The 23,801-nt window shown below is 33.8% G+C and overlaps 1 protein-coding gene across 1 annotated transcript; it reads right to left on the reverse strand.

Annotated features, from left to right (window-relative positions):
- Positions 1-18,770: 18,770 nt before the first annotated feature.
- LOC133806788 (casein kinase 1-like) lies at positions 18,771-22,491 on the reverse strand. The gene is made up of 8 exons (XM_062244877.1): positions 22,393-22,491; positions 21,832-21,902; positions 21,563-21,586; positions 19,605-19,642; positions 19,437-19,500; positions 19,264-19,348; positions 18,946-19,009; positions 18,771-18,784 (listed from the first exon to the last, which is right to left on the reverse strand). Exons 1-8 carry the CDS (start codon positions 22,489-22,491, stop codon positions 18,771-18,773), a joined length of 459 nt encoding a protein of 152 aa, XP_062100861.1.
- Between the last annotated feature and the right edge of the window lie 1,310 nt (positions 22,492-23,801).

Here is a 23,801-nt window from a genome sequence, read left to right on the forward strand (position 1 = left end):
ATTAAGTAACTTTATCGTGGTCGTCTCCTTCGAGCTTGCATTTCCCAGTCTCAAACCCTTTTGACTGATGCTAATACAAACAAACCAGGAAAATTAAACAAGTGTGGAACCCCTGTCGCTGTAACTTTAAGCTTGGCTTGATCCTTCGAGATCATGTGGTTCTGAGCTTACCACTTACGACGTCGTCATTTTAAAATTGAGCAAGACTGTCATAGTCGATTCTCCTTAATATTGATCTCATGGCCCGTTTTCATATTTCGAGCTTACACTTTACGAGCCTGACTTTCGAGACGGAAAATTTCTATTCTCGAAATTTGGGTGTAACATCAATTAAAACAGTATAAAAGGTTCCATTACTAGAAAGCTGACCTATCATTACTGAGGGACTAGCCTCAACCTCTACCTGCAAACACTCGAGCCGGAGTTGAGCTGTCTACTTTCCTTGCTCTCGGGAAATCTTTCTTCAAGTGTCCCACTATCCCGCACAGAAAGTAGGCCTTTGCCTGAAACTCTCCCACATGGCGCCTCCTGCATCTAGCGAACTCAGGGTAAGCCCTCCAAACTTCATTGTCTCCCTGGTGGCCTTTCTATATACCCCTTGACCTTCTGTCAGTGCCTAAAACTAACAAAAGTATGTGGAGCCTTCGTTTTCTGGTCACTAGGGCCTTCACCCCTACAAGAACCCATAAATGGAGGTCCCATCCTCCTAGTGTCTCTCCTATATGAGTTCTCACACCAGATTTTGTTCTTTGCGCCCTCAGAAGTAAGGGCTTTCTCTACCACCTAGGCATATGTCCTCACCCCAGGCACGGTAGTAATTCAAACATCCCGGGCAACCACAGGCTGTAGCCCCTGAAAGAACCAATCCTTCCTTGAACCATCACTGGGTACCAAGTCTACAACAAACTTGGCCGGTCTATCAAACCTTAGTGCATACTCTATCACTGACATATTTCCCTATAGTAGCTTACTGAATTCCTCTGCCTTTGCAGTCCGAACTGCATTATCGTAGTACTTTTCATTGAACAAAGTTCTGAACTCTTCCCAATCCAGGGTATTGATGTTCCTGGTCTAGAATATCACTTCCCACCAAATTCTGAAACATGTATGAGGCATAGGCCACCCTCTCATTACCAACTACCCTCATGAAATATAAGATAGTGGTAACCATGCTAATCCATTGCTCGCCCTTTTCTGGATCTGCGCTGCCCTCAAAATTTGGAGGGTGCTATTTTCTGAAGCTTTCATAAAGAGGTTCCCATCTGTTCCTAGCCTTTGACGACCGTACTACTGTCGGTGCCAACACAGGTGGCACCTTTGATTGTGCATTCCCTACTGAAACCTATTGCTGTCTAAGTAGGCAGATCTTTTCTTCCTACCTCTGTAATCTGGGTTGCATATCAGCAAGCACTTGCTTCCAATTCTCTGGAGATAGTGAAGGGGTCTGACCCTGATTATCATTCTCAGCCTATGTTTCTTGGTCAGCTAATGGATCTGATTGCTCTGGAAGCATACTTCCAATCTTATATCTTTCTGTAGTAATCAATTCAGCCTATTAGGTAGTAATAACAATACCTCTACCCGCCCTATGGTCAAAGACCGAACAAAAAAGTATTCACACTCAACAGTCACATTAATAAGCATGTCAATTCATATTCATACTCAAACATTGTGCTAAGAAGCACTTTCAGACATTTGTAATAAATAACGATGCTAATAAGAATTTCTAGGATACATACGCATATAACAACACTATAGCACTAATAAGCGCATCCTTAGCATACACACATCAGTCAAGGGCCAAGCCCTATCAGAATATCTCACGTTCCCTAATAAGGCAGGAAGATAATCCATTTATATCCTATTTAAGCAATTAAACACATAACCACATTAATAGTTACCAAACCCTGAGTCGAGCTTGTCTTTATTGGCTAGTGTACATGCCCAGCCAGTTTTCTGGAACCCTTAACCTTGGTAAGCTCTGATACAAAGTTGTAACACCCTGGATAGCCAAGACTGTTACATTGTGTATTTACTGAGTCATTTGGCCATAAACGTGTAACTAAAATCAATTGAAAAATTAGGGTTAAAATTTTTGGTCAAAAGGAATGATCAATTCACTAAAATGTTTAAGTTCACACATGGGATCCAAAATTAAATATTTACAGAATCAATTATAGTTCAAAAGGGACATTATAACATAAGTAGGTCTAAGCGGCAAAATTAGGGTTCAACCCTAGTTCCTCTGTGAATCCCCACTCGTGGTGGTCGACCAAGCTTCATATGTACACGCAGCCATCGGAGCTCTCCAACTCATGGCTAGTCCAGATTCCCTTTCGCTTTACCTGCACCACATAGCACCCATGAGCTGAGGCTCAACAAAAAAACTTAAACATGCTCATAAGCAGTTAACAACATAATATTGAATCATAATTAGCATGCCTAGCAGTAATAATCCCACACTTGCATGCATTCAATTAAGATAAGTGACCATAGAGTCACACTGGGGCCCATTGCCCTAGGATAAGTGACTATGGAGTCATACCGGGGTCGATTGCACTATCCTCTGTATAACCAGCCTTTGGGCTCGCCAAGCGTACCTGACGCTTTAATTTCCAAGTGACCATAGAGTTGGTCAAGCATATACCGTGCTCCTGATTTTGCCTAACCATATTGGCCTGTGCTCAGCGCGCTATTGGTACCCTCGACTTATAAGTCAATCCTTTCCGCTAGTGCTCAACACACTATTACCACCCTTGACTTATAAGTCAAGCCTTTCAACCATTGCTCAATACGCTATTGTCGTCCTTTATTTATAAGTTAAGCCTTTTCAATCAGATAACAAATAAGCATACATTAAATATCACAAGTATACACAACGCAGTTAACATGTCTAATAAAATACTCCAAGCATAGTCAAAACCATGTTCAACAACCGGGCCAAGCCATAATCACATATATCATCTATTGAGTGCAGTTTTCTTACCTATGGTCCAAGCACTGGATAGATAAAAATGACCCCTGAGCACGATTTTGCCCCGAGCCTTAGCGGTAACCTAGTCACAACCATAAATAATATCCTCATTATAATTCAACCCCATAAATAAACTCTGGGTTCAATCCCGTGCCTTCGGGGCCTCCACCTCCATCTCTACCCAACGGGGTGGTGGAATCATCCCCCGAGCCCCCAAGTTCTTCCCAAGCTCTGAAAATGGGGCTTGATTTAATTGGGAAAGGGCATGGGCGCCCAAAAAAAGGGTAGGGGCGCCCAAGCAAAACAGAGAGCCCCGAAAGCCCTCCCATGCATGGCGTAGGGGCGCAACTATGTGAACCCATAAATTTTGGGTTTCCTCATGCATTTTCTCCGAGCTCCACTCATAAAACTCATCCCAAATGACAACCCCAAACCAGAAATGAGTCCCAAAATCACAATAATACACCCCAAGCAACATAAAAAAACCAAAGGTTCAACCAAAAACACTTTGAACCTCAAACTCACCCTTTGAGTTCCAAGAACTCAACTCCTCTTCAAAATTTGAAATTGAAACCATAGAACACAAATTCCCAACTAAAAACAGACCTCCCAAACCAATTCAATTAAGTTAATAACCTCAAAACATCAAATAAAACATCCCAGACTTCAAGAATTCCAACCATCATACCACACTTCAACATTCCTCAAGAACACCATAACATTAGGAAAACTCAAGAAATGCTTCAAAGAATCAGAGAATTCTTACCTCAACTGTATAATTCAAACCCTAAGCTTCTCCTAACTAAATCACATCTTCAAGCCACCAATTCAACTCTTTCTCTTCCAAAAGTCAAGCAAGCCTTCACCACAAAGAAATGGAGGAGAGAAAACGATAGAGAGAAATGGAGATGTTGGCTTTGATACTTTTTACCGTATTCTTTGAGTTTCCACTCAATTAAGTCACCCCAACACTTAAAAAAAAGACCAAACTACCTTTTGTTAAATCCTAAGTCCTTTAATGCCTCAAGGGCAAAATGGTCTTTTGCCACAATTTCTCACTAATACTCCAATCACCTCATAATTTCCCATTTAACTCCATTACACCCAAATACTCATCAAATGATTTCCAATTACCCGATAAACCCTGGTAATGCACTAAGTTACTATAATACCCCTTGGCTCACCCCGAACCGAGTATTTGATCCCATTGTGACTAAACTGCTAACTTACTCTCTAGGATCACCTCGTGCCGAATAACCCAAATATATCCACATAATAATGTGGTCTCAACCATTGAACTTGTATATTTACAAATATGCCCTCAATGGGTCAAAATTATAAAAATGCCATTCTAATAAAAAACGGGCCCACATGCATACTTAATACACCTAAACATGCAAACGTAGCCATATTATAATATAACTCACATAATTCATATAATCACTTAAATACATAATTAATTTAATTATCTCCACTACACCAAACACCCATTTCCATAACACATCATTATAATACTATTTAAAAAGAGTTATTGTATATTAGTAAAGTTTCACACGCGGGAAGTGAAAATAAAAAAGCGCCAAATATGCCTAAGTTTTTTCTACAGTAGACTCCCCTTTTCCCGTGTCTCATTTTCTTCTCTCTTTCTCTTCTTGGTATACCCATTTCCTGTGTCTCATTTTCTTCTCTCTTTCTCTTCCTGGTATACCTGTTTCCTTCTCTCTTTCTCTTCCTGCTATACCCATTTCCCGTGTCTCATTTTCCTGAGAATTCTGGTGCATGTGATAATAGAGCGCAGGAGAATGTAGATCAATTGGATCTCAACAAGCCGGTAGGAGTGAGTTACACTTCTCTAAGGTGGGTGGGCAACGAGTAACGAAATCAGATCCCCTGTCAAGAAACAAGTAAAACTCAAGCTTATCTGGTAAAGTATGCTTCTATATTATTTTGTTATTTGAAATTTTGACTATATTTTTCTTGAGAATCACTGCATTCACGAGCCATGTTTTCTGAATATATATATAAATATAATCTTTGACATTTCCCTCACTACTCTCCCTCATCTCATTCCCTAAATCTCTCGTGACAAGCTTATTAACAAGCTTATTTTCAGTATGATGCTGTTAGGTTGAGGAGAACATTTGCAAGTTTGCAAAGAATGGTCCTTTTCAGAGCAGGAGTTTTTTAAAAGCTGAAAAACGGAAGAACCAGTCAACCCGCGGAGTTGAACACAACACTGACTTTGGCCAGGTTCTTCTATCAATCTCCTGGCCCTTGCAACACTCCTTGTTCAGATCAGCTTCGTCATTTGCTAAGTTCTGGTGTGTATTTGATATATATATATTAAAATCTTGTTTTAAAGTATGATCTAGTGTAACCATTTTATCTTTTATAGGTTAATAGGTCCATTATCTAAAGAGGATAAGGAGATTGAGTCTAGCTTAGCAAAATACCTCAAAGAACAACGTAAATTACTTGGAGACACATCAGTAAGAAATTTTTAAACTTGATTTTTGTTTCAGCTTAAATTTTTCTAGGTTTCCCAGCTTAAATTTGTTTCATGTACTGCTTGTATAAGGATTTGGTAGATAAAGTCCTTATTTGTCACTGTTATGGAACCACTTACTCCATCCCTATGGAAGCATATGTGTGCTTTATGTGTTTTTTTTTTGTAGGTGCATATTTATGTATATTTCTTGTTTAGATGCTATGGATTGCTCGTTTCTTTAATAAATGAAAGTCTTTTGTTATTTAATAAAGGAGAAATATAGTTATGAGCAACCCTTTTTATTAAAGTCTTTTTATTAAATATAGATGCTATGGATTGCTTGTTTAGGTGCACTCCAGTGTCCAACCCAACTGCCATTTTTGCAGCCCAAGTCATGTAGTTATGAGCAGGAGGGCCAAATAACTTACTTTGTACTCCATATTCATTCTCAATTTGAACATAATAAAAAAAAAAACTTTTATTGAAAATTGACCCTTGACAATAGCTTTTGTGCCAGTAGAGCTGAACTTAACATAGACTTTTCCACTTACTTTATTAAAAAAGCACACAAAGTTCTAAGCTGGTTTGCATTAGAGTCACAACTTAATGTTTCCCAAAACGGTTATTGTTCACATGTATTTGCAATTGTAAAGGAAGAAATCAGAACTTGAAGTTCAAAAGCTTTACAAGACTCAATTCCTCATACCTGAGACAGTATGATGGGACCTCCCTGAGACTCAAATAAATGTTCACTCTTCATCATCCTCACAATCTTTTCAGTGAACCCTTGCATTGCATTCTGAAAACACCATAAGAAATTTAGTATAAAATTTGTACTAAATAATAATAAAACATAGTAATTTTCATAGCATTGAATTTTCATAGTAATTTTTTAAACTGGGCGTGCAATAAAATGAGTGAAGGAAACCTTAAAAGGCTCATTGTCTGTTCTGAAGCTGATACCAGGAACATACTTTAGCCAAACAGGAAAACCTCTGTAAAAATCATAGTTAGAAATTTTTAACGGTCAAAATGGTGAATTAATCTCAATTATGAAAATTCAAAGATGAACAAACATGGTCAAAGTTACATTAAAGAGAAAAGTGTGCATAAAGATCTAGGTAGAATGGGAAATGACAAGGAGGAATGAATACCCAAAATTTCACTCTGCACAAACATATGGTCCAATGCGAAGATGAGCATAGAGACCTGCTTTCTGTATAACACATAAATTTCATTTATTAAAGAAATATAGTATAACAACAACATAGAAAAACCAGCCTAAATTTCAACCCACAAATATACACTTTGAATAAATACATCTGAAACCAAACAAATATACAAACTGAGGTCTCGAACAGTGACTATTTTGACAGTGTATCCACGCTGTAGTAAGAGGTTGGGAAGCCAGGAAGCTTGCAGCAGAGTGATTCTTGATGCCTCTCACCGTGTGCATTAAAAGTCTCCAAGTTTAGAATCAACAGGTTCATTTAATTAGAGATTAGCTAAATAAGAAGAAAAAAAACAAACAAATTAGCTATCTATAAGTACTTTGTTCAGTTTGTTCTTGATATATTGTCAATTCATTTTGCTCAATTTAAACCATTTTATTATAACACCTTACAATCTATAAAAAAAACATCTATAACAAAAAGAATATAATTCTTAACCGCTGGTGTATTATATGAATTATAATAGTTTATGGGAACAATAAAACATAAATAACAATGCTCTATTCTCTACAATAAAAAATTAGCTGAAAAAAAAAGAGAGGAGGAAATTGAATAGTTATTAAAATTGCCCTTGAGTTATTATCTTTGTAGTCTCTAATTATCATACTCAATAAGCACAATCATTAAGTAAATTGTGCATTCCATTGATAATTAAGTTCAGCCTCCTGATCACTAGATATTTAGTAGCTTAAGAGGAAATCTTTATCTATATATTAGCAAAAGCCAGGTAGTTCCCTCAAGCCTTGTTCACTTATATGACCTATCCTTTGGTGCCATAGTTGCATCTCATTTTCTTGAACTTTAATAGCATCAGCTTTAGCAATAGATACAGTTTACCCATCTAACACATACAATCCATTTACTTTATTCCATTTCATAACTAGCAGTGAGCCTTTAGTAATCTTTATGATGTCATTTGAAGACTTGTAGTTGTAGCCTTCATCCTCCAATGAGTCGAGAGAGATTAAGGTGTAGCCCCGAGCAAAATATAATTCATCAATCCAGTGGATCAATCTGGGGACAGATAGCTAAAGCGACCATGGTTTCCATCATCTTTTTCGCATTGTGTTTTTGTCCTTTTGTTTTGTTTCATTCTTCTAAGTTAGACTTCAGCATTGCAAATATGGCCTCCTTTCACTACTTCCAGTTCAGGAAGTCCTCTGCCAAAAGTATTTTCAGCTCAATCATCTACGAGTCTTCGGATGGTTATAGTTGAGATGAGATTAGCCTAACCAGGTTCCAGTAGCCATGTTAACACTGCAACCTATTCCACATTCCCCATCACAGCTTTACAAAAGGATCCTACAGATTCTTTAGCACCAAAAGCAGGGACTTCCAGTACAAATTAAATTGAAATGCATGGCAAACTATCCTCCATTTCTCATAAGCTAAAGATTTAAAGAATAAGAAACATGATTAACAATGTATGTTTAACAAAATAAGCATTGTCCTTGTCATGTACTGTGTTCTACATATCTATATTATTATGTCAATCTTTTCTCTCAAACATCTTTCACTTGCTTTAGAATATGTTCTTTTAATAAATAATCTAATTGAAGGATAACATGTTCAACCTTGAAAAATGAGAAGGCTGAATCTGAAATGGTGGATGGTAGTTTATCCCAATAATTAAACATGTTCAACTTTGTTCAGTTTGTTCTTGATATATTGTCAATCCATTTTCCTCAATTTAAACCATTTTATTATACTTTATCTTATATAAGAACAGAGAAGTTGTCCATGAAAAATGTTTGGGTGCATGTGATACTCTTACCAATATGTGTGGTCTTTAATCTATATGAGAGTTTGCTTAATGTTTGGGACTGTAGAATGCCCTATTTTTTGTGAAAATTACAGTATTCTCTGTTATATATACTTAGGCAAGCAAGGCAGCATTTTTGTGAGACACTGAGAAATGAAGTTGGTTCAATCATTGGCATAACAATTGTCACACTTGGGCTCATTGGGACCAAAATCTCACGTGAACAGGTAGTAATTTATCAATTATATATGTATATGGATTTATATTCAATATATTTTTTGTGCTGCATGAGTTTGTAACTTAATTTGTACTAAAATTGTAATTATGATTGGTCTGTGAAATCTGGCTGAACAGGACATAAATTTGGGGTGACTTGTCCCAGAAGAGTCAGACCAAGAAGCTTCCCTCCATTTAGAAGTAGTAAGTACTTTTGTTTCTCCATGTCTACCAGTCTATAACTTGTTTCTCCATGTCTACCAGTCCATTTAGAATATCACTTCTAAGTTCTTTTTTTTACTGCTTATATTCTCACTTTTCTCTTTAGTTTTAGACCTTGTTTTTCAAAAAAAATTTCAAACAATAATTTAAAAAATCATAGAATATAAGAACTTTGTTCAGTATATATATATAAGTATATATAAGAACTGTTATATTTAAACAACATAAATATTCAAGTTTCGTTTGATGTTGGGTTCTTCAAGTGTAGTTATTATGAGGGCCTTCTTGTGGGAGCATTGCAAAGGTAATTTGCAAGAGGTACGAAATTTGTTCTTTTAACTCCTATTATTAATATCTTAAAAATGTTAGAGGAGTTTGAATATCTTAAATATTCATCCATAGAGAAGTAGGTTCTGAGATTAAAATTGTGTGCTGCGGTGATAACGGAAGGTTGAAAACTTGTGTGTATTAGAGAAGTAAGTTCTGAAAAATTTGTTTGTGTGTTGCGGTGATATAAGGAAGAAAACTTATTGTGTGTTGTTTGAATTTTTTGACTTGGTATTGATAGATGGTTAGGTAAGCTTTTATATGTATAGATTGTATTTTTCATTATATGTATAGATTAAAATTTTCATTTAGTCATATTGTTTTCATTATTTCCATATGTATAGATTAGATTTAATTGCCACAACCCAAGCTAAAATCTTGTCTTTGATCCAAACCCAATTAGTTAGTGGCTACCATTTTAGAATCTGATTTTTAAAATAAAAACAACTCTAGAATCTCTTGAACTAGAGACTATTAAATTGATAGAAAATAAACCAGCAGAATTAACAAAAAATGGTGGTCAAGACTTGTGTTTAGATAAGCCTCCAATAAGATAACTAGATAAGCATTTAGATAAGCCTCCAATAAGAAAGACTTGTGTTAGAAGTTGTCTGGGCTGTTAGGTTGGGAAGATATTGTAGATAGAGAGTGAGATTTACTTAGAGAAGAATTTGGCAATCTTTGGGAAAGGGGAGCCTCTCAATCTAACTCAACCTTGGGAAAGGAATTGTAATATGATCAATCTTGTGTCGGTGCAGGTCAGTTACCTGAAAAAATAAAAAAGACAAGAACGTAGCAAAGATTCAATTCGAAAATCTACCAACAGAAAAGAAAGAGAACAAATTTCCAGAAAAATATCGATGCAAAGTAACATATAATGAAAAATTACTCCACCCTAGAAGATATTAAGATGAATGACAAAAGGATAACACATAAAACACATGCACATGGACATGGAGGTATAAACCATGGACATGAGCATATATTTGTCTAATTTTAACATTTAATAAAGTTGAATTAAAAAAATAAGTAATCATATGTATTCATATGTGTCCAAGAGAAAGAGAAGCTCAAAACTTGTTGATGAAGCATCATTGTAGACTTCATAAACATAAGTTAAGTAAAAATATAAGGTACTAGTCAATTAAACTTTGGTAGCAAGAATTGTCAACCCTTCACAAACTTCCTGAGCCACAATGATAAATACTTTAACATTTCACCAATCCTTATCAGCACCAAAGAATTCTCCAGTTAAACATTACTTACCTCCCATATTACCAAAATAGTCCATACCACTTTGAAGGAAAAAATTTCGAAAAATAAGAAAATATCAAGGGAGTGACTAGGAAGAAAAGTTCAATTTTATGATCATAAATTACCAAAAAAGCTCGGCAATAAATAGCATGTCCTTATTAAGCTAAGTAAAAGTTATTTTAAAAAACTAATCAAACTATCTCATCATAGTCTGCCCTTTATAAACACAAATTTACTATCGAGTTGGTTGTACTTTTATAAAAATATAACCACATAGACCATGTAACAAATTTATCTTTAAGAAGCTAAGCATAGCCATGTTTAGTATATTTCTAGACTTAAACAAATAAATATTCACAGCCACAAAACAGCTACACATGAAACACACAGTGCCTATGTAGGGTGTCAACTTCAGTTCACCTCACTGCCCATACCAACAGATTCAGAATGCAATGCCCATCCACAAAATATCAGTGACCTTACATAAGACCCCACAGATCCTAAGAGGGCATCAATCTATGAAACCTCAAATGTCTCTGTCACTCAACATTGCTAAGCCCAGTGTCAAGCAATATATTTTATAATATAGTGACTCCTTGTAATCTCTGATATTACCAGTGTCTTTTCTGACAATGAAGAGTACCACTTAAATCGATTAGCTCCTTAGGAAGCTCCTTATCTTTGTAAAAATACAGAGTAACAGTATATTTTTAGAATTAAATAAATAACATATAAATTAATATTTCAAGTCATTCTAGTTATGCACCACTAAAGTATCTAAACTTCTAGTACTTCTTTCTATAAAAAATCAATGGTTGATTTCAAACTAGTGATCCACATGACTTGGGAGTTTATGCTTTGATCTCAATCTTCTATGCCAATAAAACATTGAAATACACCAACAATCAAGAACATAACTGACCACAGTTCTATATGAAGAAAACACAAAACTCCAATTTTCTTTTAGTAGATCATAACATATCAGCAACATAATGTTGTTCCACTTGTCCGGATAAGTTGAAAAATGAGATGAAATCATAGAATATGTGACAGATTGATCAATTTCAATTGCATACATAATAGTCTATAAGTAATCAAATCCAAGAAAGAATATTGACATGATTTTGTTCTTTTAGCATTGTAAGTGAACAAAGCACTATGGAATCTTGGCTGTGTGAGGAGGCATCAAGGAAAGTTGGACAAAATATTGAAGATTTACTCACAAAGATAGTTTAGATTGCTTTGAGTTGAAAGTTCTCTTTATCAGTAAAAAGAAATACAGAGTAATTATGTAAGACAATGCTGAAAAGAAAGGAATTTCTGCGCACAAAAAAGTTGATTATTAGTTCACTAGACTACAATTTTTGGAGAAGTCATGCTTTCACTAACATTACCACAAGTATAAGCATATGAAATCTCAAAGCTAACAATGAATCTGTGAAAGAGCTTAGCACAATGAGCACTAGGCAAAACAAAGTAAAAGATTGATGATGATGTACACTAAATCAGTTTTTTCTATTGACAAATGATATCATGTTCACCAAAAATTAAACTAAAACAAGCATAATAATCTCCTTGTTGTTTTCTAACAATTTCTCTTTCAACAATTCCACCCGAATAAACCTAGAAAGATGCACCAAAACTTAATTAGGCGACAAATAATCTTTAAGTAGGGATAGAAAATACTTCTTACAAAAGCACCATTGAAAAAAAAAATGCAAGGTTAACACTGTGAATCAAGTCCAGTAGATAAAGCTTTAAACTTTAATAACCCAAATATACTTATATATAAAACTTGCTTGAAGCCTAAATAACCTGTATACTTGTGTATAAAACTAGCTTGAAGCCTAAATGACCTAAATATACACCAGAATGTATTCATCAAAATGATGAATATCCATGTCATTAATCATCAAACTTTGACAAACTAACTGGAGGCCCAGTCATGTTCCTAAATACTATCTCATCTTTTCTTTCTTCTATATTAAAAAGTATATCTGTCCCTATAAGCTAAATTTTGGAAAAAAAACACTAAATGTATTTACCAGCTTGGAACAACTCTATAAATTAGAGGAGTTTTAGATCTCCAAGGAACAAGTTCTGAAGAGCACATGATGTAGAGTCTACTGCCCACTAGACATAATATCCCTTTCTTTCTTAGTCAAATTAAAAGGGCCAGTGCCCACTAGGCCTTTTCATTGATATATTTACAACCCACAAAATAATTGAGGTCGAAAATAACAATATGGTCAACTTCTCTATTAAACAACATTGACATAATGACCTTTCTTTTCTTCTTCTTCTTCTGCAACTAACCCAAAACAATAAAGGAATTCTTCCATTTTTAATCATTCATAGGATAAATAGCAAATATAGGATATTTAACTGAAGAAAAGGATCTTTTTAACTGGTATGACCTGAAATTCTCTTTTAAGATGACTTGAAATTCAACCAAGGAATGTTTTCTTTTAAAAACATGTGTGTGAATAACCTTGTCATGACCCTGATATTACAACCGCAAATAATGTGATTGTCTTGTCTAACAGCTGTTAAACCCAGACAAAAAATAAGATTTTATTAAGAGAACAACATCAAATACAAATTCATTGGAGATGGATAAAAGTTGGATCCATCTTAACAGGTTAGCAACCAAAATCATATAGTTTATTTTGGGTATAAGTTTAAGTGTCAGTGCTTGATTATTGACATATGCTCTAAAATTGTAGAGCAATGGTGGAATATGAGCAAAAAGCTAGAGAGTTTGTTAAGACAGCCATGACGAATCTTGGATTTCCAACCAAGATTCTTTGTCCATGCAACAAATGTCACAATCTAAGACATCAACTTTCAGACGAAGTTGTCGAACACTTAGTTTTGTGGGGCATGGACCAATCTTACAAAACACGGTTTCATCATGGGGAAGATCCAGTCCAAAGCAGCACGACAAACACAAGTTTTGAATATGATTTATTTCGGGCAGCGGGAGTATTTTCAAGTAACGCCAATGATTTTGGTGACAATAACAATGATGCTGATTTTCAGAGTCTATTAACGGATGCTGAATCTCCATTGTATGAAGGTTGTTCAAAGTATACAAAAATTTCGTCTATCGTTGGGCTGTATAATCTAAAAACAAAGCATGGAATCTCAGATGTTGGCTTTAGTGAGATGTTGGAGATGATCAAAGAAATGTTGCCGAAAGATAATCTCCTATTGACATCAATGTATGCAGTTAAAAAGTTTCTAAAGATGTTTGATCTGAGCTATAAGCATATCCATGCTTGTGTCAACGATTGTTGTTTGTACACAAAAGAGAATGCTGATGCCCAAGTATGTCCCACTTGTCAATATCCAAGATGGAAGAAAAATGAACAGAGAAAAGAGATTCTACAAGGGCAGCTTGCAAAATGGTTGAGATATTTTCCTATTATACCAAGGTTTCAAAGGATATTTAGAAAAGAATAACCGGCTTTAAGCTTAAAATGGCATTCAACCAATAAAAGAACAGACGGGAAAATGCGGCACTCGGTAGGCTTGGGATGCAGTTTATGAGAGATGGCCAGATTTTCAACTTGAACCTAACAACCTTCAATTAGGACTTGCTGCTGATGGGATCAATCCTTACAAAAATATGAGTTCTACGTATAGTTGTTGGCCTATAATGCTCATTGTATATAATCTGCCACCTGCGTTGTGCATGAAGGATGAATTTACCTTTCTATCTATGTTGATTCCTGGACCTAAACAACCCAGGAATGACATAGATGTTTACTTAGAACCCTTAATTGATGAGTTACTTGAATTATGGAATGGTGTCTATACATATGATATTTCTACAAAGAAGTTTTTTAATTTAAGGGCCATGTTGCTATGGACCATAAATGATTTTCCAGCTTATGGAAACTTAGCTGGATGTGCAACTAAAGGAAAGTATGGTTGTCCTGTTTGTGGTGAGCACTCAAATGTTGTTTGGTTGAAGCATAGCAAAAAGATGTCATTTTGCAATCATATTTGATTTCTACCACAAGAACACTGTTACAGAAAGAAGAAATATACAACAGCTAGGGCAAGGGAAAGAGCACCACAACGTCCAATTATATTGACAGGTGTTGAAGTAGCTGAGCAGTTAAGCAAAGTGACTAATGACTTTGGAAAAGGGAAAAAAGAGGAGTCGTGGTATAGACACAGAACAAATCTGGAAGAAGCATTCTATTTTTTTTAGGCTGCCTTATTGGGAAATATTAGTTGTTCATCATAACCTTGATGTTATGCATGTTGAAAAGAATGTTTGTGAAAGCATACTTAACACATTGCTCGATTGCAAAGGAAAATCTAAAGATCACTACAACTCGAGATTAGATTTGACAGAGATGGGCATTATGCCTCATCTCCATCCGTATGAGAAAATGGTGTTACGCGTCTTCCTGCTGCAGCTTATGCTCTATCAAAATCTGATGAGAAGTTGCTTTGTGAGAGGCTATTTGACTTGAAATTGCCTTATGGATATTGCTCTAACATTAGAAACTGTGTAGATGTGGAGAAACAGAAGCTGACAGGACTTAAGTCTCATGATTGCCATGTGATTATGCAACAACTATTGCCTATTGCTATAAGGGGTTTAATGGAAGAAGGTTGTAGAGAGACAATTCTTCAGCTCTCTAAGTTTTTCCATGGATTGTGTCACGTGTGGTTGATAAGGAGGAAATTATGAAATTGGAACTAGAAGCCTTTGAAATTCTTTGTCAACTAGAAGAATAATTCCCTCCTTCTTTCTTTGATCCAATGATTCACTTGGTTGTTCATTTAGCATGAGAAGTTAGACTTTGTGGTTCGGTGCAATTTCGATGGATGTACCATTTTGAGAGATATATGAAAGTATTGAAAGGATTTGTAGCAAACTATGCACGGCCAAAAGGATGTATTGCAAATCGCTATCTTGCTGTTGAATGTGTACGCTTTTGTGAAACATTTTTAAAGCAAAATGATAATCAAGATAGTACATTACTAGAAGAAAATCCATTATCAGCAGCAGGTGCTTTGAGCTTGACCGATTGAACTTGGCAGTAGCGCATCGGTATGTGTTGTTTAACTCGGATATTGTAGAACCATTTCTCAATGTCCATATGGATGAGCTGAAAGAAAGACACTCAAATCTGAATAACAATCAAACTTTATTGTGGAATCGACATTCTGAAGGGTTCCCGTTATGGTTTTATGAAAAGGTTGTATTCTATTTCCAAGATAAAAGTTTACGTTTTGTTTTAGTGTACAAATTTCTTACAAGTATATTTTTATTTTTAGATTTCTAACATGAACAAAGTAGATGACATGTTAGCTCAATTGGCTGAAGGTCCAAGTCGCGGTGTCACTTCCTACAAATGGTACATGATTAATGGAATTCAATTCCATAAAAAAGGAGCTGAAAAAACAACTCAAAACAGCGGTGTATACTTGGAAGCACATGATAGTGGGCAATTGAATGATAAAGAAGAGTATTTTGGTGTTATCAAGGATATAATTATGCTTGATTATCGTACTTTTAAGGTGCCACTGTTTTGGTGCGATTGGGCGAATATTCGAATGGGTGTGAAGAAGTCGGAGTTCTATACGCTTGTAAATTTTAATATAAGACAAGCTCAATCCATTAGGGATCCATTTGTATTAGCTTCACAAGTGAAAAAAGCTTTTTATGCAAGGGTGAATGAGTCAAGTAATTGGTATATAGCTTTAAAGGATTCAAATAGAGGGTGTTTTGAACTTGAATCCAATGAAGAAAATTGAGCTTCCTGTTGTCTCTTATGTACTTTGAATGAAACAAATCTGCTTATAATTTTTGTATGTAATTTTTGTGTATTATTACTCTTTTGTTGAATGAAACAAATCTGGTTTTATTACTCTCTACGGTGCACTTTATGATTTTATTTTAATTTGAATGAAATAATTCTGGTTTTATGGTTTTGGTGTATGTTTATTACTCTTTGGTGATTCGCATTTCTGATTTATATACTATGTTATCTTTCTTTTTATATTGCAGCAATTTCAACTTGAAAAATGAGTACATTACGAAGATCTCCAAAAAAACACCTTCGTCCAGGTGCTTTATGCAATCTTGTGGCCAAAAAGTGAAAAGCATCATTGAAGACTCAAGCTGATTGTGATGATATGATGCTTGGAAGCCCTGTTTTAAAGAAAAAGAGTGATCTTCGTAGGTTTTCTGCACCTGTTAGAGTTGTAATTGACTCACCACCTGCTCTTAGTACTAGAGCAGCAACTCGTCGTATGGTCTATGATACAGAGCTAGATCCAAATGATCATGTGGAAGACATGGAGATGTCACTTGGAAGTTCAAAAACTAGAAGATCTCTTAATTATGAAGTGGATAAGGTAGTTGATAGTGTTTGTGAAAAGGGAGTAAGGGAGGAACATGAAGAGATAGCTGATGAGGAAAGGGTTGGTGTAGAAGTTGAAGGGATTGTTGCACAATGTGAAGAAGTGTCTGATGCAGAATGTGAAGAAGTGTCTGAGATAGATATCAAACAACCTCTTAGAAAATCTGTTAGATTACAAAAAACAACTGATGAGGCAAATCAAACTGAGATTGAAGAAATACCTCAAGATGTAGATGCGAATGTAATGAACTTAGCCAAGAAGACAAGGGGAAAAACTCTATTGGAAAATCTTACCAAGAGGAACAATGACTTAAGGATAATAAATTGGAATGAAAAAGGGCAACCAACTCACTACAAGAAAAAATAGTATTCATAACACTTAAAAACTGCTAACCGGGAGTATTGATAACGCTTCTGAAAATGCTAACATAGCCCCTGTTATTAAAAGTCCTGTCTTTTCTATAACAGCATTCAAATGCTATGTTTGATGTTATCTTAAACTATTCAATAACACATTTTTAGTTGCTATAATATTCAAATAATAACATTAGTTAGAGTATTTGATTATAAATTTGGAGTTTAATCTTATACTTTATACATAACACTTTTCCACTATTACATTTGATTATTTTGATAGCATTTTTAGTTTGTTATATTATATAAATCATAACGATTTGTTATGCTTATAATATATTTCTAAATCATAACATATTAAAAGTCTAGGAATAAAATTTTGTTACTTTAGTGTGGATAATATATTTTAAATTTTATTTTGATAAGTATACTTATAAGGTTTTTTTTTAATTAAAAGATTTTCATTATTGTATTTTGAAAAAAAAATTTCAAAATTAATCATAAAATTTAATTCTCAATAGATTGATAAACCACAAGTATTACATTAAACAATAACTAATTCAAACCATGAATATGTCTACTTCATGAGATCTTAGTTCTAACTTAAATTTGAAAGCATAACATAATAAAGTTTTATAATCTTGAACATTTTTTACTTTAAAAATGAAAAACAGAAACATTACAAGATACACAAAAGTAAATCATGCATGAAACTTGCTCCATCCTTCAATTCATCATCCAACCAAGTACTTGCTGCTGAAGTTGTTTGTTGCCATCTGAAGCTCTCTAAATTGAAATCTCCTCAGGTTTCCAAGGCAAACCTCCTCATGATGTTGCTCTGAAATTTTTTAAAGCCTACAACTGTTAATCTCTTCTTATTGTCAAACAATTTAACTCTGTAATGAAACATATATGAAAAGAAAAACGCAATGAAACCCAACACTACTTAAGTAAGTAATGTTAGATTAAACAAAAATATGTACAGTATAAACCATAACATAGCAGCTTTGCAAGATATGAAACATATATGAAATAGTCATGTTCATTAGTGTAAAACTAAACCCAAATTCTCTTCTGAACTAGTCAGTAATGTTTTTTACCTTTTTTAATCCAATCCAATTTCACATTCCAAACATGACCTAAAAATACTGATGTTGTGCTTCTTGTAATGTTAGATTTGTCTCCAGATATGTTTATGCTTATTTTTATAAGAATTGCTCAAACCATATAGAAAATTAGATACTTCAACAAAAATCATGAAAAAGATGGCCTACAGTTGTGTTGAACAAGTCTAATGGTCAACCAATTAAGCAAATAAAATTTCTTTAAGATTAATTATTCAAATCTATTTGAACAAACAGATCTGTAGATATGGAACATGCCTAACACATCTAATTGCAATTGTATCATGTGATTGCAATATGACAGCACCAAACAACAATCTCATTATTTATGATCGAAACCCATACAATCAATATTATATATTTTCACATGAATAAAAGCCTGATAAAATCATATTATAGAATATACATAAATAAAATATGTAAAAGGCTCAGCACAGTTTAACTTCCAACATAAAACAATGAGCAATTAGTTTAACTTCAACATTAAATAAGGAGAAAAAGGCTCAAAAATTCCCTGACCACATAATAGAGTTTCTAAACATGTGCAAACAATGTCCACTAGGGCAGCGAGGGTGGATGTTTCCAAGAAAAAAAAGAACAAACCTGAAGTTCTCTCTATTCTCTCTGCAGATGGCCCAGGATTTAGAACCAGTTTCCCACTTGGTTGCTACAAAAAGGGGAAAAACAGAATAAACATGAATAAGAGAGAGTATACATAATAAACAAAGAACCTGTCATAGTAGTAGGCATATCAGTATCTCCCATGCCTTTACTTTAAAAAATATCAGTACATGGTATCAATGGAAGTGAGCTGAAAAATTCACCACCAACCATCTGTAACGAGCTAATAATACCATACTCATATGAGAGTTATAAATGCTAACTTCACCCCACACTACTTGCAAGAGCTTAAGATCATACCTCTATGGGAGTAAGCATCTTCTTTTCACTGTTCTTGTCGTATTTCTGTTTTTTTGTACCTGCTTTTAATCCCTGCCAAGGAAGACTAGTAAAGAAAATAAGTAAATAATATGGTGAAACAGAGCAATGAAACAAAGGAAAATGGATTTCATCATATCACATAAGTATCCAACCTTCCCCTCAAAAAATACATAAGCACATAACCAAGAGACTCCAAATCATCTCTTCTGCTTTGCTCTGCATAAAGATTACATTCACAATTAGATAAAGCCCAAAAGTCTCAAGCATTACAGGGAGAAACAAATAACATATTCTCTAATTAGGAATTATAAATGGCTCACCAACTCCAAGGTGAGTGTTAACACTTGCATAAAAAGTGTTGGTTTTTATTGATCAAATCAGAGATTATGCGCAGCGGAACAACAATCAAATTGTCAGATTAATCCCATAAGATTTCTAGATCTACTTCTTCACACTCATATATATATTGAATCAAGGACAAGAATAGAAACATTACCTCAGGTCCTTCCTTGCTGCTATCTTTTCGTATGGCTGAATCCTTGAGATCTCACACCAAGATCTTCCAAAATGTTCTTAGTCACCCAAAGAACGAGTGTGGGCTCGCTATACAAATAATAGGCAATAACTATTTATCAGATATTCTCAACACATGAGATCTGATAAAGTTTGGACCTAGGTTTTGTGAAGAACAATGACCTTTGTTTTTGTCACTGATCTTTTTCTCTGAGAGAATCCTAGATATTTTTCTATCCCTGAAAACTTACGTTCTGTGAAAACTGATATCCAATATTTAATAATATCCAATATATTAAAATATTTGTTATTTTAAACAAATTCAAAATAACTGATCAGTTATCAGATTTTTGTTTAAATAATAATATTTAAATCAAATCAAAATATCTCATTATTTATTTAATATTTAAATAACTAAAATTGTGGAATCAAGAGACCAAGTCTATCTCTTATGCGTGTAGCACAGTGCCTGTGCACTGTGGGCACTGTGCCACACGTGTACCACATGCATGTGCAGGCATGTGATTTTTCCCAATTTTATTATTATTTAAATACCAAAAATCCCAAAAATAAATTAATTCAAAATTAATTATATTTTTGTTTAATCAAATAATTAATTAATTCTTAATTAATTAATTACACATAATTAAACAATAATTATGTTTGATACATAGAAAAATATTTTACTTATCACATAAGTCATTTTTGCCCATTTTTGTATTTGCCTTTGACAGTGATTGTTTGAGCCATTCTGGGGACCATGGACCTATAACATTAAGCTCTAATAAATTGAAACTAAATAATTAAACTCTTTAATTATAATAGTTAATTTATTAATTCTGATATTACTCCACTATAAATTTAGAACTGCACTCTTTATGTTATAGATATACTTTTACAGAAATCTTTTTCTTAAGTCGTCCATTGATATAACCATCTTTCAATAGTTCAACCCTCTAATTAATTAGTTCATAAATTAGAATGGAAGAATTACCATTTAACCTTTCTAATTTACTTCTTATTCCTTAAGTACCATTAATTCACTAGTGAATAATTAATCTATAATCTAATTATAGATTTGAGCTCAAAATCATTCAGTTCCAGAATTAACCCTTAAGGGAACTAATATACGATCCGTTAGGAAAGATTAGATTCCGTATTGTTGATACATGTTCCCAGCCATCCATAATATTAAATCTCCAAAACAAAAGTCATTAGCCTCATTCTTTGAAGAGACCTTAACGAGTGAATCAAAAGATTTAATAAATATGAACAGGAGTTCATGAACACTCAGGATTTAGGTTGATCTATAAGTGATCATCAGTTATGATATGAATTACAAGTCTTTATTGTTAAATGGTATTAGGATAAAGACTTTAATTCATATCGGTCCATGTCATATATAATCATATTATATAAAGCACCTTTACCGAGATGTCTTTCCACATCAATAATCTGAATCTAGATTATTTGTATCATTATGATACTCAGTAAACCGTACTTACAACTCCAATTAAAGAATTCCATAACTTTAATTTGTTGTTGTTGACTATTTTTATTCATTCATGTGATCTTAATTCTCTCGTACTAATACAAGATCACACCCTCAATAATGAATATGGAATTTTTATGATATTTACAAAATTATTCAAACAATAATTTAACAATCTAAATATGACAATAATAATAAACCATTGTATTTATTTATTCACAGAAAAAACAAACGTCTTTACATGCTTTTAGGACACACTCCTAACAACAAGTTGTTCCTGTGAGATTCTTGTTTTCCCTGAAGCAATAAATTAACATAATGATCAGAAATTTGAAGGTTCAAGCAAATTTGGATCCAAGAACACAAAGTTGATAATGAGAAACACATAAGTATCACCCTAATGTTTGCCCAAACCAATCTAAAAACTTGTTATTTAATATTAACATTTATAAGTTAAAACTCAGCACAGTGATAATCATTACACATGATATAAATACCTTCCACTTTACTTAAGACCATAATATCTCTCAAATATCTATTACCTGTATGGAATGTGCTTGTGCGTCTGAAGATCGCTATACTTTTTTGCAAGACCATAGTCTATGATATATACCTCCAATAAAGATTAAAAATAAAATTAAAAAACAGAGTGTTAGGCTGTCCCAACATGAAACTGTGAATTAATTATTCTAGCTTTGATAGATAGCATAACCAGGGTTTGGTGAAGCCACCATTAAACAACTAAACAACAGAAAAATAAAATAAAAAAACAACAACAAAATGGAACCCATGGCACCCCAACCTAAATCATTTACTATAAATAAGAATTTAGGCATACAATGGAACCATGAAACACACAAATTTTACTAAAAGGAGCAAGACAATTTCTTGAGCTTGTGAAACAGAAGTACCAGAACAGAAGACAGACCCAGATATTTAAAGCTTCTTCACTGATGATAAATAACAAATTAATTGTCCAGTTTGCTCATGGAGGTAGTCATTTGAACTTTAAAAAATAATACAGCAGCTCAACAATATAAAGCATTGGAGGTCAAGTCCCTTTACAATGTCACTATGTACCAAAGAAGTAAAGTTATACTTACAACAGGGACAATGTCAAAAATCAGAAGGTAAAACATGAGTGAAGATGTTATTGCATGCCTCTCATGTGCCAATGTAGTAATGACATGATTCTTAGTCATATATCTTTCTTATAATATTATTATCCTAATTAATTTAGATCTTTGCTTTGATATGACTAAGCTAGTAGTTTGAATGCAATTGAACCTAAATGAATAGGCTTCTGATTAAGTAAAATCCTTAAACTAAATAATAAGGATACATAATGAAAATTTAATGAGACATGATTCAAATTAGAACACTTTTACAGTTGATAAAAAAATTCTCAAACAAAAGGAAATTTCAAACAACTTCGTTTTTGTCTCCTTTCATTTATACTAGTTTTTTCAAAGACAAAACAATATTTTTATGATTGAAACACACACATAGTAACAAGAGAAGAGCAGCAAGAGCATATCCTCAAAAAAGGAACTAAAAGAACATTAAAAAAAATTATAAATGATCCTACCTACTGAAGTAAAGAAAGTAAACACATATATTTAAAACTATTTGAAGAACAAGACACAAAGGAAATGAAGAAACAATTACATCATGTACGCACCTAAGTGATAGCACCAAAACTTCCGAGGGTGATATTAGGAATGAAGTAAGGAATGCCAAGTATTACTTTTTTGGGAAATACAACCAGAAAGTGCCCAACTTCCTGCACTAAGTCATAACCCAAAAAAGTTCGCACATGAACAATATTAAACAAAAGGTTAGTCACCAAGTTACTCGTGATTTTTGTAGAGTAACCTTTCTATGATATTCTCTATTACTTGAAAATATAAGATATTTGATTGAAATATTAGACAGGTGGAGCATAAACTGATATGCATTATTTTCTAAACTTGTAAAGTTATTGTATCACAATTCCAGCAGTATTTTTGTCTTATTTCTGTGTTGTAGGGATACAAATCTTGTTTGTTATCTTAAGTTTACAAATAATGTTGGTATTATATCAAAATGGTGCATTTAGAGAATACCAATGTTGACTATGTGACTCTTTTAGATGACCTGTATGAATTTAATTAGTACAAAAGAATTAATAATTAAACAAAATATTAATTATAGGGTATTAAACTCTAAAGAAATAAAGTCAAATTTTACTAAAATAGCAGTCAGTTTATTTAGTTTCATAACCTCAGTTGCTATCAATGTAGGGTTCGTGGGCTGGTTAATTTTCTAAATAAGAAGTAATTATCCATAGTTTCAGCTTGGGTTTGAACCCTAGACCCCTTACTCATACACAACTGAACACATTTTTTTTAGAATAGCATGTAGAACAGAATCAGAGAGATGAAAATAATTTACATATTATTATGCCCATGGTCAGCTAGATTGAATGAGACTTGTGTTTTTCCTTTCTATAGTTATTTTTAAGAAAATGAAA

This window comes from Humulus lupulus, chromosome X (assembly GCF_963169125.1).
Source record: "Humulus lupulus chromosome X, drHumLupu1.1, whole genome shotgun sequence".
Classification (NCBI taxonomy): domain Eukaryota; kingdom Viridiplantae; phylum Streptophyta; class Magnoliopsida; order Rosales; family Cannabaceae; genus Humulus; species Humulus lupulus.

Excerpts from the sequence above, each read along its gene's own strand:
- LOC133806788 (XM_062244877.1), bottom strand. The coding sequence starts at position 22,491 with ATGACTAAGAATCATGTCATTACTACATTGGCACATGAGAGGCATGCA. Across the intron at positions 21,903-22,392 it reads TTTTTGACATTGTCCCTGTT|GTATATATCATAGACTATGG; the intron begins GTAAGTATAACT and ends TCTTTATTGGAG. Across the intron at positions 19,349-19,436 it reads ATGTATTTTTTGAGGGGAAG|TCTTCCTTGGCAGGGATTAA; the intron begins GTTGGATACTTA and ends TTTCTTTACTAG.